Source organism: Jaculus jaculus, chromosome 9 (assembly GCF_020740685.1).
Source record: "Jaculus jaculus isolate mJacJac1 chromosome 9, mJacJac1.mat.Y.cur, whole genome shotgun sequence".
In the NCBI taxonomy this organism is placed as follows: Eukaryota; Metazoa; Chordata; class Mammalia; order Rodentia; family Dipodidae; genus Jaculus; species Jaculus jaculus.
In genome coordinates this window covers 97,576,969-97,595,711 of record NC_059110.1, presented here as the reverse complement: position 1 = coordinate 97,595,711, position 18,743 = coordinate 97,576,969, and the positions used below count along the sequence as shown (strand labels likewise).

The following is an 18,743-nucleotide window of genomic DNA, read 5'->3' as shown; positions in this document are numbered from 1 at the left end:
AATCCTTCCTGGAAGCAATCTCAGAGACCCACCAAGAGGTTTATGTGGATTACTAAACAGATCAAGTTGACAACACCTTAACCATCACAGAGGATCACTGAGTTTAAAGCCTGCCTGATACTGCATAGTGAATTCCAAGTTGACCTGGACTAGAGTGAAGACCTTACCTCAATAAAGCAATCAAATTATGTTTCCTGGCCTAAGGACCCAGGTTTGATTCCCCAGTATCCATTTAAGCCAGATGCACAGGGTAGCACATACATCTAGTTTGTTTTCAAGGGCTAGAGCCTCTGGTGTGCCCTTCTCTCTTGTGAATGTCTTTAGCTAGAATGGAGATGGGAGTGCTAGATTCTCATGCTAAACAGCTGCTTTTCCTTCTGTCTTCTTTAGGTCAGCCCCAGTTGATGCTAACAGCAGGCCCCAGCGTTGCAGTCCCTCCCCAGGCGCCATTTGGGTATGGCTATACTGCACCTCCATATGGACAGCCACAGCCTGGCTTTGGGTACAGCATGTGAGCTGGAAACTGATCTGTCATCTCCTGTTTTCGTACAGAAACATCGTCTACTTCTCAGTTGATAAACGGGAAACAGGCAGTGGTTCTTATAACCTTTATTTCATGAAGGACTATTTTGTTTCTAACTATAGACTTGGATCACCTATGTTAAAACCTTATTTTCACATTCCGCATCATTTTAGAACTTGTTTTCAATGGGGAATAGTATTCATGTGGGCTTTTTTTCTTCCCCTCATTCTTTGAAGAACTGCTTAATATCCAATCTATTGTGAAGAACCTGATTTGCACTCTGTAGTGTTTAAAGAAACAAAGAAACTCTAATATTGAATCTCTTAGTGTATGTAAACAGCTTACAATACATATTGTCTAAATGCATTTAAATCTCTTTTATTCAACGAAAAGCTAAAGCAAAAGTATTGGTATGACCCTGCAAGACTGTCAATGCCAACAAAGACAACACTAACCAGCATATCCTACGTTGGATTGCAGTGCTCTCCAAATTGTTTGCAAAATGCATACAGACAACTTGCCTGATTCCTGAACTGAGCATAAAAGGCCCTTTAACCTATGCAGGTTCCCCTTTATGCATAGAGAAAATGCTCGTGTGTTTTGCTCACCTCATATGTAACAGGTGCCCTTATGTTGTGCTGTATCCTGTGCTTTTGCCGTGGGACCATTCCATTCAGGAACAAAGAGCACCATGATTCCACGCGTGTATTTACTAACCCTTCCCTGCGGTTTGTGTATGTTGGATATTGTGGTGTTTTAGATCACTGAGTGTACAGAAGAGAGAATTCAAACAAAATACTGCTGTTCTTCAGTTTTGTTTGTGGAATTTGAAATTACTCCAATTTAAAATAAATTACTGAACTGTGGAAATAACATGAGGAATTGTAATTTTATTTATAAATTTTTTATTGATAACTTCCATTAATTGTAAACAACATCCCATGGTAATTCCCTCCCCCCCCTTTCCCCTTTGAAACTCCACTCTCCATCATATCCCCTCCCTCTCAATCAGTCTCTCTTATTTTGATGTCATGATCTTTTCTTCCTGTTATGATGGTCTTGTATAGGTAGTGTCAGGCACTGTGGGGTCATGGATATCCAGGCCATTTTGTGTCTGGAGGGAGCACGTTGTACGGAGTCCTACCCTTCTTTTGGCTCTTACATTCTTTCTGCCACCTCTTCCGCAATGGACCCTGAGCCTTGGAAGGCGTGACAGAGATATTACTCAGTACTCCAGTCACTTCTTACATGGTTTGTGAATTAAATCCTAGCCGGCAGGCTTTACAAGCATGTACCTTTAACCAGCATTCCACCTCCTAAGCCCCAACTTAAGTCCTCCCGCCTAACAAAACCTTTAATCAGGTACATTCTGATACTGAGTTGCCACTTAAAACATATATAATGGGCAACACTAGAAATCAGCCATTGTCATATTTTATGTAAGTTCAAGTTCTCTGCAAACTGAACATTTGGGTTTTCCTGTATGCTGATGTAAGTACTTTACAGAATTATTTGGCCAGCTTTTTGATTCAGGGTCTCACTGTAGCCCTGGCTGACCAACTCGAGATCCTGCTTCAGCCTCCTATATACAGAAACAAGTGTGTGTCACCATACTCAGTAAATTTTACTTTCTTAGTTTGGGCTGAGCATAGTGTGCAAGCCTTTAAATACCACCACTTGGGAAGCAGAAGTAGAATTGTGAATTAAAGGTCAGCCTGGACTACAGTGAAACCCTACCTCAACAAAAAAGTAAAATAGCTTTGGCACTGGAGACCCGTTTGAGAACTGTAAGATTCACATAAAATGCTAAGTGAAAGTGAACTAGAACAGAAACATGATGTATTGCTCAAATTAATCTAGTCACCCTAGTATGCAAGCCCTGGTTTATTACAGGTCCTTGAGTCAGCCACCCCAGTTCATCCTATTGGGAATGCAGTCTTTGGATTTGGAACTACCATTCTGAAGCAAGCTTCACAAATTACCTGAGACATAATCATGTGTTTAAGATTGAGTTCAGTTCAGTTACATGCTGTTGCATCACTTTTGACTTCAGTAAAAACATTGTTTAGGAACAGTTGCTACTGGCATTCAGGGTTGCAATTTCTCTTGGAGGAATTTGAATATCTTACTAAATTCTCCTTGGTATCATTTCAGTTCTTAGGGATATAATGAATGTACTTTAAAAAGCTTCACAGGCAAATGCCTTAACCACTAAGCCACTTCTCCAGACCAATTTAAAATCATTGTATGTGTATAAGCATGTGCACGCACATGTGAAAGCCCGAGAGCGAGCTTGTGGTGCTGATCCTCTCCTTCCATCTCACCTTACATAGGATCTCGGAAAGGCTACATTACTAGCAGGCTTCAAGCTTCAGGTTTCTCCTAACTCCACCTCCCACTGCCATAGGTATGTTGTATTTACACATGGCTGTACCACTGTGTCCAGCCTTATACGGATGCTGAGGACCAAACCAAACTTCTGTCAGCAGACTTGCTGAGCAAGTGCCTTTAACCAATGAGCCATTTCCCCAGCCTGATATGATGAATTTAGAAATTACTGTCCATCTTCCTGGGTTTTCAAGAAAAATTCTAGCAAGACTGCCAGGAAGCATTGTGGCTTTGGGACACTTTTCATCATATTCTGGGCAACAATAATTACTAAGATTATATTAAGTATGTAAGATTCAAACATGGGGAAAGTGTTCTTAACATTGTATAGTTCCTAAAGTTTTAGGAAAAGAAATATTGGGTATAACTATACTCTTACAGGAAAGAGAAGACAGGAAACTTTTCTAGCCTGTGAATGAGAACCAGTTTTGAGAATCTTTGGTCCAATTAGGTCAGGGGAAATGAACATGAAACCATTGCACAGGTGGCATTATCAATGTTACAAAAACAAAAACATCCACTATGGTTAGATAAATCACAAGGTCCCATTGTGGGTGGCTACAGTGATCTTTTAGTTTTAAAAAGGTGCTTAGCCATGCAAATACTGCAGAGGAGAACACTGCAGTGCTCATGAGTTGGTGGTTTCAGGACACAACGGGACCTAACTGACAACACAGGAAAGGCTTTCTCTCCTTTAAACCAATTCCATGGATTTGTTTCCCGCATCTTCAGTACGTGTTTCAGCACCTATTGAGTCACCAAATACAATTTAACCACCATTTCTTAAAGGCCAAGGTATAACCAACTGCCCCATACATCATAGAAAAAACATACAGATGTGTCTTGTCTTAAATGGGAGTAAGAAATTTGGCTTTTATTTTTAGAATCTGATAGGCTCCAAACACGTGATAGAATCATCATCACACAAAAGCCAATCTAGTAAAGTTTTAGGTGACCAGTAACTTTGTCGATGAGGTCCGCTGGTCCTGGCCCAATTCCTAGGACAGTCCGAGAACCTGCTTCAATCTGTGTACGTCCAGCATCTTGGATTAAACTTACAGTCAGTCCCAACATCTTTGCATGGGTCAGTAATTCAAGCAGGGTTTCCTCATCGGGGGCTTTGACCACTACCTTGGGCTGGCCACAGCACTCCCACTTTTGGAGCATGTGAGGGTTTCTCCTTTGAATTTGCTTGTAGGCGGACACCGCGGCATGAGAGCACTGTGCGGCAACTTTCCCTTTTCCCATCTTTAAGTCGTTTCGAACCACAAGGATCATCTTGTACTCCCCACCCTCTCCCAGGACGCTCGCTTCAGTTCCTGTCTCTGTGTCTGTCTGTCTTGAATTTTTGGGGAGCACCCCAAGGCGTACCCGGAGGCCCCAGCCTAGGCACATGCCACAAGCAAGTCCAGCAGCCAAGCTGAGTGTGCCAGGATGAGCCAGATACTCCATTACCACGGGCTTGGAGAGCTCCTAAAGGAAGGGAAAACAGTAAAGCTTCAAACTTCTCAAATACACAATTACAAGCAGCAACAATTCAGAACAATTATTAGGCCATCTAAAAGAAAAGCAAGATGTATTTTACATTTTAAGCAGGTACCCTGTTTCTATCCATCCTGATTACTAGAAAAGACTCAAGCATCCACATGAAATAGTTTAGGTCACTGATGTGAGCAGAATCTCCAGTTCAAATACTCAGTCTTCCCTAAATTTCATGGAGAAAGGAAATAATCTGTTTTAACATATGCCTAAAGGTCTCTGTATCTTTCCCTTCCCTCCCTCCCTCTGTTTTAATAACGCCTTCCCTAAATTAGCAGTGACTTCCCATTTCCCTCTCACCAACCACTCATCTACTTTAGATTTTATGGATTCATCTGTTGCAGGCATTTTCTATAAATGTAACCACACAATATGTGGCATGTTGTTTTGGCTTCTGTCATTTAGCAAGACATACTTCTGCACTTACTTTGCTTTTAAAGCTAGGCACCAGTCAAAGGTACAGTTAAAGCCTGGCATGGTGGTACATACATATATATCCTAAAACCTGAGAGACAAAGGTAGGAAGATTGCAGAGTTTGAGGCCAGCCTGAAACTAGAGTGAGTTCTAGGTCAGCCCTACCTCAAAAAATAAATAAATAAGTAAATAAATAAAACCAGATATTTCCATACTTACAATCCTAAATTCCAACCAACCTTTGTAGGAACAAAACTAATTTTCCTGAAATTATTACTTTTTGTTGTTATTTTGTCTCACTCTAGCTCAAGCTGACCTACAGCTCACTCTGTAGCCCAGACTGGCCTAAACTCACAGCGATCCTCAGACCTCAGCCTTCCAAAACGTGGAGTAAGGATGGCAGAAATAGCTATGTAATGTTACAAAATGAATGACTAAGTCCCTTAAAACCTTCTTCAGATATTTTCTGAAATACCTATCAGCACCTCCTCTGCATCCCTGTTTGTCATCCATTCTGCAGCAGCCTTCTTTAATACCCAATTTCTACAGGCAAGGAAGCAGACAGTGCAGGGGAACATGAGGAACAAACACATTTCTAAGGAAAAAAAATGTCTACAGCACTTTGACCTCTAGCACCCAAAAGAAATGCTGGGCATGGTGGAATGCACCTGTAGTTCCCGCATGGGGGTGACAAGGTGGGCTGGTCCCTGGAGCTCACTAGCTAGCCCAGACTAGCCTAATCAGTGAACTCCAGGCCACTGAGAGGACTCTTTGGAAGGGATTTGGTCTTGGAATGAAAAGGGGGCATCTCTTTCTCCTGTAAGGTTTAAGTGGAAGTAGATTTGTGGATGTGGGAGCATGAAGGCATTGCAGGAACAAAGGTCGCACACACATCAAAACAGGAAAAAGGACTGAAATGAAAGTTGTGGCAAAACAAGCAGAACTGCAGAATATTGAAAAGACAGCCATAATTAATGACTTTGTTGTGGCATCGTAATGACCAGCTGGATTTTCTCCAGCAGTTAACAGAAGCCAGAAGACTAACCCACCTACGCAATTCATCCCAGCATGTGGATGTTCATCCTCATTCTAGCATTCTTTCAGAATAGCTAAGTAGATTTATCCGAGTTCAAGCTTGCCAGGAGTAAGCACCAATCCACAAGGTGGAAGGGAATTTAGGAAATCTACATTCATGGAGCACAACTTAAGTACAGAAAAGCAGCACCCACGGCCTATTTAGATAAGCTACTAGCAGATGTGATGGACGGGAAGTAGGCTGGAAGGCAGGTGGCACTGAGCACATGGCATAGGGTTTTGATTGTTGAGATAGGTGATTATAAGGTGATACAAAGTCCAGGACACAGCTATAGGAATGGGCAACACAGTGAGTTCAGGTCAGCGTGGGCTAGGGTGAGTCACTGCCTTAAGTAAGAGATGGGGGGGGATTATTCTAGAATTTTTTGATGGTTTGGCCCCCCCTTTTTTTTTACCCAGAGCAATCAGTTATTATAAATATGTGGAGCTGATATGTACCTTTTGATTTCTTTCTTTTTGTGGTTTTTCAAGGTAGACTCTCGCTTTAGCCCAGGCTGACCTGGAATTCACTATCTAATCCCAGTCTGGCCTTAATCTCACAACAATCCACCAAAGTGCTATTTCTATTTCAGCTATTTCTTTTTTCATTATCTATTTCTTTTTTGATGTCTTAGTGGTAGCTTCAAACTGCTATTCCTGCCTTAAGCTCCTGAGAAAGAAAAATAAGGATCACAGGATGGTTGTATGGGTTAGATTTGATCAGAAGGTTCACTTCTTTTTCTTTTCTGTTATTTTTAAATTATTTATTTATTGCGGGGTGGGGGGAGAGAATAGGCATGAAGGGCCTCTAGACACTTCAAATTCCAGACACATGTACCACCTTAGCCAGAGTACATAACTGTGTCTAAGACTGTCAAGGATTAGAGCAGAAGCTGAAAAAACTGATGCCTCTAGTTTCTCACTGAAAAATTGAAAAACACACTAGAAAGAAAATTAGTAAAGGTCTGCTGAGTAAATGCAGATGGTTGTAATAGACCTGTGTAGTGTTTAGGACTGGGCATGTATACCCAAAAGGTGGGCCAGTCCACACAACCGCAAGTTTCCTCAAGCAGGGTTCATCCCAAGTTTGGGAGTAACAGGTGTCTTTACTGGATGAAAAAGGAAACCAAGATAAACACTAGGCAAGAAAAGGATTAAGACCAGTGACTCAAACAGGCATGGTGGTGCAAGCCTTTAACCCCAGCACTTGGGAGCAGAGGTAGCAGGAGGCCATAAGACATCATGAATTCCAGGTCAGCCTCCAGCGAGACCATACCTGCAGGTATTGGGTGCCTGGGGAGGGGGGCGCGGGGGGGGGGGCGGGCGGGCGGGACACATGTGACTAATCTGTTGTTCTGTTGCAATGCTGGAGACTGAGCCCAGGGTCACTCACATGCTACACAATGCCTCTACCATTAAGCTACTTCCCAGCTCCTTTTTTTTCTTTTCTTTCTCTTCCTCTCCCTCCCTTAGTCTTTCCCTTTTTTTTGGGGGGGGGGGGGGAGTGGGCTTTCTGAAACAGTGTTTCATTCTGTAGCCCTTGTGGCCCTGAACTAAAGGTGATTTCAGTCTCCTTAGTGCTAGCATAAGTCACTATGTCCAGATTCCCCTTCTCATGTTGAGACATGGTCTTGCTAAGTTGCTTAGGCTGGCCTTAACATCAATCATGATCCTGCTACCTCAGCCTCTCCAGTAGTGGGATTTACATGTGCGCCACCCTCTAGCCCAGGGTGACTTAGAACTCACAACGATCCTACCACCTCTGCTTCCCAAATGCTGACATTGAAGGTGTGCACCACTACATCTGGCCAATAAAATGTATTTTTAAAAAACACAAGCATGGGCTGGAGAGATGGCTTAGTGGTTAAGGCACTTATGTGTCTGTGAAGCCTAAGGACCCAGGTTCAATTCCCCAGTACCCATGTAGCTGGATGCACAAGGTGGCACATGCTTCTGCAGTGGCTGGAGGCCCTGGCACCCCACTCTCTCTGACTCTTTCCCTAATAAACAAAATTAAAAATAAAAAGGTTTTATTTGGAGGGAAAAAAACAGGCATGAGTAAGAATCAAGGAATAGAAAAAAGGTGAAACTTCCATGTTTATGGTTTATGTCCTACATCTCAATGAGGACTCTTATTAAAATTAGGATGTTCTAATCTACCATCAATCCCATCAGAACATCATTTAACTATTTTAAGAGATGTTTCAGTCTGTCTCTTTTTCTGCATAATTGTTATGAAGACATTAGTAAATCTAGCATTTTTTTTTTTTTTTTTTTTGGTTTTTCGAGGTAGGGTCTCACTCTGGTCCAGGCTGATCTGAAATTAACTCTGTAGTCTCAGGGTGGCCTTGAACTCAGGGCGATCCTCCTACCTCTGCCTCTCGAGTGCTGGGATTAAAGGCGTGCGCCACCACGCCCGGCAAATCTAGCATTTTAGACTATTCTTAGTCTCATGAACATTGTGATAGCACAGCAGAACAAGCATGTCCTTCAACACCTTCCTTCAGGAACCTTCTATTTACCTTGCCTGGCCAAACATGCATCATTAGGCCTCTTCCTCCCATCACCTCCTGATCCAAATGCCATGCATTAATCCTACTGCACAAGGCTTTTCCATCTTCAAAACACAAACCAACCAACAAACCTCTCCCCATCTTCTCTGACCCACTATTGCCTTACTTTTCCTGTTCCTTTCATGTCCCAACTTCAATGACCCTACTCCTAAAATCACTATGCCCAAACTGTTAAGCAACCACACTTCCTCATTGCCAAATACAGTTGTTTCTTTTCTGACTTCATTCTTAAAATTTTTTTTTTCAAATGTACATCTGGCTTTACAGACAAGTGCCTTAAACTTTTGAGCCATCTCGCCAACCCTTTTAAAATATTTTATTTAAAAAGAGACAGAGAATGAGTGCACCAGGGCATCCAGCCACTGCTAACGAAATCCAGATGCATGTGCCACTTTGTGTCTGGCTTTATGTGGGTACTGGGAAATCAAACCCAGGTTATTAGGCTTTGCAGCCAAGCACTTCAACTGCTGAGCCATTCCTCCAGCCCCAGGCTTCATTCTTTTTTTCTTTCTTTTTTTTTTTTTGGTTTTTCGAGGTAGGGTTTCACTTTAGTCTAGGCTGACCTGGAAACTATGTAGTCTCAGGGTGGCCTCAAACTCACAGCTATACACCTACCTCTGCTGCCCAAGTGCTGGGATTAAAGGCATGCGCCATCACATATGGCTCCAGGCTTCATTCTTGAATTTTGGTGTTTTTTTTTAATTTTTTTTCCCTTTTTTATTTTTTAAATTTTTATTAACATTTTCCATGATTATAAAATATATCCCATGGTAATTCCCTCCTTCCCCACCCGAATTTTGGTTTTTTGAGATAGGGTCTCACTCTAGCTCACAGTTGACCTGGAGTTCACTATGTAGTCTCAGGGTAGCCTCGAACTCACAGCAATCCTCCTATCTCTGCCTCCTGAGTCCCTACCTCAAAAATAAAAACAATAAAAAAAATTTAAAAAGGCACTTAGTGGCCATTTGATTAAGCCCTGAGATATGAACACTGTCATCACTGAAGAAAGATCTAAGGTCAGGCATGTTGGTACATGCCTACAATCCCTGCACTGGGGAGTGAGGCAGGAGAATCATGAGCTTGAGACTAGCCCGTGCTATAATAGGTACCTATTCTTTTAAAATATTTTTATTTATTTGAGAGGGGGAGAGAGAATGGGTGTGTCAGGGCCTTAAGCCACTGTACATGAATTCCAGACACATGCGCCACCTTGTGCACCAGGCTTACATGGGTCCCGGAGAATCAAACCGAGGTCCTTTGGCTTTGCAGGCAAGCGTCTTTAACAGCTAAGCCATCTCTCCAGCCCTACTCCTCTTTTTTTTTTTTTTTAATGTATTTATCTGCATGTGTGCATGCACATGTACCACAGCACTTGTGTGGAGCTCAGAGGACAATTCCAGGGTGTCTCTGGTTCCCCTTCTCTGAGACAGGGTCTCTTCCTTCTACAAATAAACTGCCAGACTGGAAGAGAACATCAGGCAACCTGGCCCAAAAGCTTAGGATTCTCCTGGCTCTTCTTCCCATTGTCCTAGGGACTTGGGGATCACAAATGCATATGCTACTTTGCACCTGGCTTCCCAGGCATGCTAGGGAATTGAACCTGAATGAGTACTCTGCAAGCAAGCACCTTTAACTGCTGAGCCATCTCCTGAGCCCGAGACCAATTCCTATATTAAAAAAAAAAAAGAGGTAAGGCAACACTGGTCTTTATGGCTCTTTCCTATCAAGCAGTCAGGATTTCACTGAGGACTTAACTATATTCCAGGGAAAAACAAAAGCACAGGGCTGGAGAGATGGCTTAGCAGTTAAGGGGCTTGCCTCTTAAGCCTAAGGACCCAGGTTCAATTCCCTAGTACCCATGTAAGCCAGCTATAGAAGGCGGTGCATGTGTCTGGAGTTCGTTTGCAGTGGCTTGAGGTCCTGGTGCACCCATTCTATCTGTCTCCCTTCCCCTTCCTGTCTCAAATAAGGATACATTCCTATCTGACATTCAGTGGGAAAGAGACAATCAATGAAGTGTCAGATTAACAATGTAATTTATTACCAAATTATCCTAGGAGTCACTCTGGACCCAAACTTGGAACTCTGATTTCTGCTAGGTTTCACTACTTAGGTATATCAAATACTGTTTTTGTTGGGTTTTTTTTTGGGGGGGGGAGGGGTTCAAGGTAGGGTTTCACTCTAGCCCAGCTAGCCCAGGCTGACCTGGAATTTACTATGTAGTCTCAGGATGGCCTCAAACTCATGGCAATCCTCCTACATCTGCTTCCCAAGTGCTGGGATTAAAGGTGTGTGCCACCGGCTTTGATTGGGTTCTTCCATGGGAAATCAAACCCAAGGCCTTGCCTTGCACATCCATGCTTTATTTTTAAGAAAATGTAGCTGGGCACGGTAGTGCATGCCTATAATCCCAGCACTCACAGGGTAGAGGTAGGATTGCCATGAGTTCCAGGTCAGCCCGGGATAGAGGGAGATGGTGCCTTGGAAAGAAAAGAAATTCTGTATTTTCCCTCTTCAAATGTTTTGCTACCACTAAATCATGGTAACTTTATCTACAGTAGGCCTATCCCCACTATTTCTCTGTAAAAATTCTCTAATTATCTGATGCCAGAAGCTTCTAAATTAGCTTTTCTACTTCCATTCTTTGTAATCTTGCACTTGCCTCATCTTTGTGCGTCTGGCTTATGTGGGATCCAGAGTCGAACATGGGTCCTTAGGCTTCACAGGCAAGTTCCTTAACCACTGACCCATCTCTCCTGCCTTAGATTCCACTCGTTTAAAATACTATTACTATTTTCTTCCTAAAAAAAAATTATTTTAGGGCTGGAGTGCTGGCTCAGTAGTCAAAGGCACTTGCTTGAAGAGCTTAAAGGTTAGATCCCTCAGTACCCATGTAACAGAAGACATGCAAAGAGCCCATGTGTCCTTCCCCTCCTCTTCGTCTCTCTCAAACTGGGGGGAGGCTTCGCTGGACAGCGGGGCGGACAAGCAAGGGAGCCAGCGGCCACGGGCCAGCGACCAAGGAGAAGCTGAAGGGGGCCGGATGCCAGAATCAGAGGGGACACGCTCCGGCGCGGACAGCAAGGAGGACTACGTCCCCCTCCTTCGTCCAAGAATCACTTACCTACAGCCCCGCCGCTCGCTCCGCGCCAAACTTCGCCACGAGGCCGGGAACACGCTCGTCGCGCGCCAGCCGCCACTTCCGGCCTTCCTGAGACGCTACTTCCGGAGGCGAGATCTCCGCAGCGAGCGGCCGTCCTTCCCCCGCGTCACCGCCCACAGGGCCCGCAGCGAGAAGCGAACTGAAATCCCGCGAGGATTTTTTCCGCCCTGGTTGCCGGAAAGGAGGGTGGAACGTTTCTCTTCTGGAGGCCGTCTCCAGGGGAGGAGGCGGAGGAGGAGGAGGAGAGAGAGAACCGAGCCGGAAGTGACGCACGGAGTTCCGGTTGGCCGGAGCCCAGAGGCGGGTGTGAGAGTGGGTCGGGAGCCGCTTCCAGGTTCCTGAGATCCCGAGTAGCCGGCGGTCGGAGCAGGTAGGTGAATGGAAAGAGGCGGGCGCTCGGGCACGGAAGTCAGACACGGTGCCCAGAGCTTGGCTTCTTCCGCGGCTCGCCCGCGCGCGCAGTACGGACCTGGGTTCATGGTGATCTGCACTTCCAGGAGTGTTTCGGGTCACTGCTGACTGACTGGACGTGTCACCCTGGCGGTAGCCCGGTTATTTGGGACACCGCTCCACGACTGGTCACCGAGGCTTTTAAACCCAGTCGCTGCTCCCGATCCTTCGCCTCGGACTCGGGCTTCTGCAGGGAACTCTCTCTCTCCCACGGTGTCCCCGAATGCATGAAGGCTGGTCTTCACTGCTGGTGACAGAGCTGTTTCTCAGGACCTTTTCAGTTGTGATCGTTGCCCTCTCTCCAGCCATTCTCCTAAATGTGTCCGTAGAACATGCCGGCGTGCAAGTAGCTATCTCAAGCCCTGGGTGGTCAAGGGAATGGCCTTCACTTCTTAAGAGCCCTGGCTTAGGACCTCAGTTGTCCCTCCTGCTGTCCTGAGTCCCCTTGCCTTTTCCAATCCCCTGACCACCCAACGCTTGTATTTCATTAACAGTGGAAGTTTTTGCAGTAAAACGTGAAAGTCGACTTGATCTTTCAAATTTTCTGAGAAACTGTATGCCCTGCTACATTGCTCATGATCTCCAGTGTGATCTGCTACTCCATCAAAATACCCTGACACTGTTGACATATCTTAGCAACATCGCTTCTTGTCCTAACTTTGATGTCTTTCGGCTCTGCGATGCCTGTCATAGTTTGTAGACAGACTGATTCATCACTTGGAGAAGCTTCACCAGTCTTTCTATTGGTGCAGTGATAATGACTTTAGTATTCCAACCGCTACTACCTAATTATTGTGTTGTCCTTAGGTCCGACTTTAGCCGCATTGACCCAGCAGAAACATAACATTTAGTTGTGTTTGCTAGATGGAGAGAGACCATTATTTACTAGGTGGCCTCTTACGTATTCTTGATTGGTTTTTATTGACCTTTGGAAGAAAGATGATAACACCCAGACAAATATGGCCAGTTTGTGTAGCATGAAATGACTCTAAAATGGAAATTTCTCCTATTTTAATTTTTTGCCTACACTATTTTTTTAAATAATATTTTTATTTATTTGCAAGGAGAGGGAGAGAGAAAAAGAATAGGCACACAAGGGCCTCTTGCCACTGCAAACAAACTCCAGGTGCATGTGCCATTTATTGAACCTTATCCGTTAGGCTTTGCAGGCAAGTGTCTTAACCACTGTGTCATCTCTCCAGCCCTTGCTACATTATTTTTTGCCCATTATCATTATCGTCATCATCATCATCATCACCATTATTAATTTTTTTTGGGGGGGGGGTTTCAAGGTAGGGTCTCACTCTAGCCCAAGATGACCTAGAATGCACTATGTAGTCTCAGGGTGGCCTCGAACTCTCGGCAATCCGCCTAACCTCTGCCTCCCAAGTGCTGGGATTAAAGGCATGTGCCACCATGCCCAGCTTTGTTATAATTATTTTGAGGCAGGGTCTCACTGTGGCCCATGCTGACCTGGAACTCACTCAGTAGCCCCAGGCTTTACTTACGGTGATCATCCTACCTCAGCCTCCCAAGTACTGGGATTAAAGGCATGCACTGGCATGTGTGGGTGGCTTGGGAATTGAACCCTGTCCTGCAGGCAAGTACTTTTAGCCACTGAGCCATTTTCTAGTCCCTGCCTACACTATTTTAAAGTACAGATGCTTTGTTTTAGGAATATATCCCACTTGAATACATTTGATTAATGTAATTAAGTTTGTGGCTGACATTCCAAAAGAAAATACACATATAAACAGGTTTCTGAAATATTTCAGAAAATGACTTGGTGCTCTTTACCAGTTTATCTATAGCTAATGTAATTACTTTCCTGTTTACTTCACATATTGTTCTCATTGTTGGATTAGCCATCTTTTTCAAACTTGACATTGAAATGAGGTGACGAGATTTTAACCTTCAGTAAATTTACTTATTGATTACATAACTGTCAGATCTTTTTTAATATTCTTTTTATTCAATTTAGTTATACAGGGAGTGATCATCCAGTTTTGTTTTGTGGTTGTTTTGTTTTGTTTTGTTTTGTTTCCTTTTTATTTCTCCAATCTATTCCTGCCTTGGCTTGAATCACCTGTTTTTAGAATTTTGAAGACCATTAAACGATAAATCAGATGACATGTGTTGAAGTCTGGCCTCCAGTACTTACTGAAAACTAGTGGACAGGTAACCTGGCATTCTAAGCTGGTCTGATTTGTGCTCACTTTCATATGGTTGTCACGAGGCTTAGCAAAATAGTAAATGTGAAATTAAAAGTATGGGCTTATTTATCTTTTAAAATATTGATTTATTTGAGAGGGAGAACGGGCATGCCAGAGCCTCCTAGCTACTGCAGACAAATTTCAGACACACGCTCCACCTTGTGCATCTGGTTTTACGTGGGTACTGGGGAATTGAACCTGGGTCCTTTGGCTTTGCATGCAAGCTCCTTAACTGCTAATCTATCTCTCCTGCTCTATTTATTTATTTGCTCAGAGAACTGGAACTATATCAGTGTGGAATATTGTTATTTTGCATTATTTAAAATTTTTTAAAAATTATTTATTTGAGAGAGAAGAAGAAAGGGAGAGAGAGAGAGAGAGAGAGAGGGACATGAAAGAGTACCCCTGGGCCTCCAGCTGCTGCAAATGAACTCCAGACACATGTGCTACCTTGTGCATCTGGCTTATGTGGGTCTTGAATCAAACCTGGGTCCTTTGGCTTTGCAGACCAGCTCCTTAATCTCTCCAGCCCTATTTCAAATTTGATGATTTATGTCATGTCCTTTTTATTAATCTGAAAGTATTGTCACATACATTTCTGAGAAGGTCTTTGCCCTGCTTTTAAACACAAGAAAGCTAGCCAAGAATGGTTTGCTACTCTGATCTTTGAATTAGTCACCTTGGTTAATAAGTAGGTGGTTAGAAGATGAGCATAGTTTTGCATTTAAGAGTTTGAATCTGACCTTTCTTGGTCATCATATATTATTGGTTAAGAACTTCTAGGTGCAAGGTGGGCATGGTGGCACATGCCTTTAATTCCAGCACTTGGAAGGCAGAGGTAGGTAGATCACCATGAGTTTGAGGCCACCCTGAGTCTATATAGTGAATTCCAGGTCAGCCTGAGCTAGAGTGAAACCCTACCTTGAAAAAACAAAAATACAAAAAAAAAAAAGGAATTTCCAGGTGCAGAAAAAGTTGAAGCAAGTTTTGGTGCTTATGTGTTACTAACTAATGGCAAAAGTTGTCTTCCCTTACATTAAGAAAACTTAGTACATCCTGAAACCAAAGTTTCAAATTGGAAAGAACCCCTGTGAACACATATGTAGGTTTATCTTATTTAATAGAGAAGAAAATTCGAGCCTAGGAAACATCAGTAATTGGCTGGCAGGAGGTCATTTGGCACAATTCAGAACCTGAACCAGACTTCAAATCCAAGTGTTCTTTCCATTTTAGGCTAGTCTTGTTCTCTGTGTAGACAAGGAAGACCTTGAACTTCTGATCCTCCTGCCTTCACTCAAGTGCTGGGATTACAGACACTGGGCTAGACTGCCATGCCTGGTTTATGAATTGAACTCGGGGTTTCATGTGCCCTAGGCAAACATTTCTAACTGCCGAACTGCACCTCCAGTCCTCAAGCATGGTTTGGTAATGACACAAGGTTCAGTAATATTTCCTAGTTTGCAAAAAATAGAAAGTTTTCTTTTATGTATAAAAGGGACATACACATACAAACACACACACAATTTTTTCCCCATTTTAGCGGCTTTAGCTTTGTAAATTGTAGGAAAACAAAAACAATTGCTTAGCAAGATTTTCAGTGAAAGCCAGGTGGGGAGCACCTGTAATCCCAGAACCTGGGTAACCTAGGCAGGAGGCACCTGAATTCCAGGTCAGTCTGGGCTGGCTAAAAAAGAAGTTCCAGGCTAGCTTTGACTATATAGGGAGACCCTGCCTCAAATAAAATATAAAATAAAATAATTTTCAGGGCTGGAGAGATGGCTTTGTGGTTAAGGTGCTTGCCTACAAAGCCTAAGGATCCCAGTTCGACTCTCTAGGACCCATGTAAGCCAGATACACATGGTGGTGCACGCGTCTGGAGTTCATTTGCAGTGGCTAGAAACCCTGCACACCCATTCTCTCCCTCCCTCTCTCTGTCTCAAATAAATAAATAAATAAATATCAGAAAATAATTTTCAGTAGAATGAGTTAAGAAAAGAATATTATGTTCTTCAGACTAGTGATTCTAAATTTCATACTTCATTTATATCAGGTATTGAGAGAGCATGTGTGTGTGCTCGTACACGCACCAGAGCCTCTTACCACTGCAAAAGAACTCTAGGGCTGGAGAGATGGCTTAGCATTTAAGGCATTTGCCTGCAAGGCCAAAGGACCCAAGTTCGATTCCCCAGGACCCATGTTAACCAGATGCACAAGGGGGCGCACATGTCTGGAGTTCGTTTGCAGTGGCTGGAGGCCCTGGCGTGCCCATTTCTCTCACTCTCTCTCCCTCTTTCTCTGTCAAACGAATAAGTAAATATAGATTAAAAAGAAAAAAAAAAAGGACTCTAGGCACATACACCACATTGTGCTTCTGGCTTTATGTGGGTACTAGGGAAACCCAGGCCAGCAAGCTTTACAGATGAAATGGGAATTTTGGTGTTCTTTGCCAATATCTCAATGCACCAATAAATTTAGGGTGCCCTGAATCCTTGTCTTGTAAATTTAGAGAATTAAAGTCTATATATTAGAGGGTAGGGTTTAGAGAAACTTTATTAGATTAAGTGAAGGATGTGCAGAGAGCTCCTGCCTTGTGGAAGGCAGGAAGGGGTAGGGAGCCCCACTGGGAATAGTGGTCCCCTCCCATCACAACCCAGCCAGGCTGAGATGAAGGCTGATTATCTGACCTGGAAGTTCGGGGAAGGTAAAAAGCCAAAAAACAGACCTTGCCCACTTGATAAGCTCAGGTGAATCAGAGCTGATTAGTATGGTCTTGGGGCGGGGGTCTGGCTCAAGAATAAGCCAACCATGACACCAAGTTTTAGGGCTAAACTTAACCAACCACAATGCCAGGATCAGATTTATACTTTAGCCAGGTGTGGTGGTGCACACCTTTAATCCCAGCATTCCAGGCAGAGGTAGGAAGATTGCTGTGAGTTGGAGGCCACCCTGAGACTACCTAGTGATTTCCAGGTCAGCCTGGGCAAGACCCTACCACAAAAAAAAAAAACACACACACACACACACAAAAAAAAACAACAGATTTCAACCTTAATTTTAGGAACAGGGAACTCCTTTTCTGGGAGGGATTCAGTGTAACTCCTTTGGGCAAGAGATAAGGAAAAGGCAGATCCTTCTGTGATCTCTGGCAAAGTGGAGACTGCAAGGGCAGACCCAAGGACTTTACTTTTTTACTTTTTGGATTTAGTCACCCTAAACTGCTTCACAAGCAAGCGCCTTTAACCCCTGAGTCATCTCCCCAGCCCAGGTAATGGGATTTCTTCTTTCTCTTCAATGGAAATGACAGACTCCTTAGAACGTGTCTCTAAGTGAACGTACTAATGCATAGGGAAGATCTGTATTAATTTCTTTGCTCCTTATATAAAGAATTTCGGGCTGGAGAGATGGTTCAGCAGTTAAGGTTCTTGCCTGTGAAGCCTAATGACCAGGATTCAATCCTTAGTACCTACGTAAAGCCAGATGCAAAAGTAGTGCATGTGTCTGGAGTCCGTTTGCAGCAGCTAGAGGCCCTAGCACACCTATTCTCTCTGTCTCTCTTCTCACTCTCTCTGCTTGCAAATTAATAAATAGAAATATTTTAGCTGGGTGTGGTGGCTCACACCTTTAATTTCAGCACTCAGGAGATATAGGAGGATCACCGTGCGTTTGAGACCACTCTGAGAATACATAGTAAATTCCAGGTCAGCCTGGGCTAGAGTGAAGTCCTACCTCAAAAAGCCAAAAGAGGGGAAAAAAAGAAAAGGAAGAAAATTTTTTTAAAAAAGAATTTATCCAAGATGATGTAATTTTACTATTCCAGTATATTAATTTTCCATATCCACAGAGCCATTTCTCTAGCTGTTTTATTCTGGGTAAATAGCCACTGTAGAGGAATCAATTCTTTGCTGTGTTTTTTAACTTTTACTTCCACTAACTTCACAAAACCTATTTAGTCTCAGCTTTCTTGGAGATTATGATGGTGGTGGTGCAATTATCATTCTTTTGTTTTCCATGTGGAAATGAACTCTGTATTAGCAAACCCAGATTAAATGGGATGAATTTAAATGGTAACTTTACTATGATTATAAAAGTTGATTAGCGCCGGGCATGGTGGCACGGGCCTTTAATCCCAGCACTCGGGAGGCAGAGGTAGGAAAATCACCATGAGTTCAAGGCTACCCTGAGACTACCTAGTGAATTCCAGGTCAGCCTGGGCTAGAGTAAGACCCAACCTCAAAAAAAAATTTTTTTTGATCAGCCACTTTGACAGAAATTTGCAAATATTTTCCTAGAGTAAATTTTCCCAGCACTCAGGAGGCAGAAGTAGGAGGTTCACCATGAGTTCAAGGCCATCCTGAGACTACAGAGTGAAGTCCAGGTCAGCCTGGGCTAGAGCGAGACCCTACCT

The 18,743-nt window shown here is 43.4% G+C and overlaps 3 protein-coding genes across 3 annotated transcripts in view; 2 read left to right on the top strand and 1 right to left on the bottom strand.

Moving 5' to 3' along the window:
- Positions 1-1,396, top strand: part of Cltc (clathrin heavy chain) — a 79,845-nt gene extending 78,449 nt beyond the window's left edge. Inside the window, exon 32 of the mRNA XM_045158028.1 lies at positions 391-1,396. Within this exon, the coding sequence (XP_045013963.1) occupies positions 391-515 (125 nt within the window). The 3' untranslated portion in view covers positions 516-1,396. The remainder of the gene's footprint in view (positions 1-390) is intronic.
- A 1,920-nt stretch (positions 1,397-3,316) lies between these two features.
- On the bottom strand, positions 3,317-11,889 carry Ptrh2 (peptidyl-tRNA hydrolase 2). The gene is made up of 2 exons (XM_012950176.2): positions 11,637-11,889; positions 3,317-4,384 (listed from the first exon to the last, which is right to left on the bottom strand). The coding sequence occupies exon 2, from the start codon at positions 4,361-4,363 to the stop codon at positions 3,848-3,850; it is 516 nt and encodes a 171-aa protein (XP_012805630.1). The 5' UTR covers positions 4,364-4,384; positions 11,637-11,889; the 3' UTR covers positions 3,317-3,847.
- Vmp1 (vacuole membrane protein 1) overlaps positions 11,867-18,743 on the top strand; it is a 134,680-nt gene continuing 127,803 nt past the window's right edge. Inside the window, exon 1 of the mRNA XM_045158561.1 lies at positions 11,867-12,045. The gene's annotated coding sequence lies outside the window, so the exon portion shown is untranslated. The remainder of the gene's footprint in view (positions 12,046-18,743) is intronic.

Excerpts from the sequence above, each read along its gene's own strand:
- Ptrh2 (XM_012950176.2), bottom strand. The coding sequence starts at position 4,363 with ATGGAGTATCTGGCTCATCCTGGCACACTCAGCTTGGCTGCTGGACTT.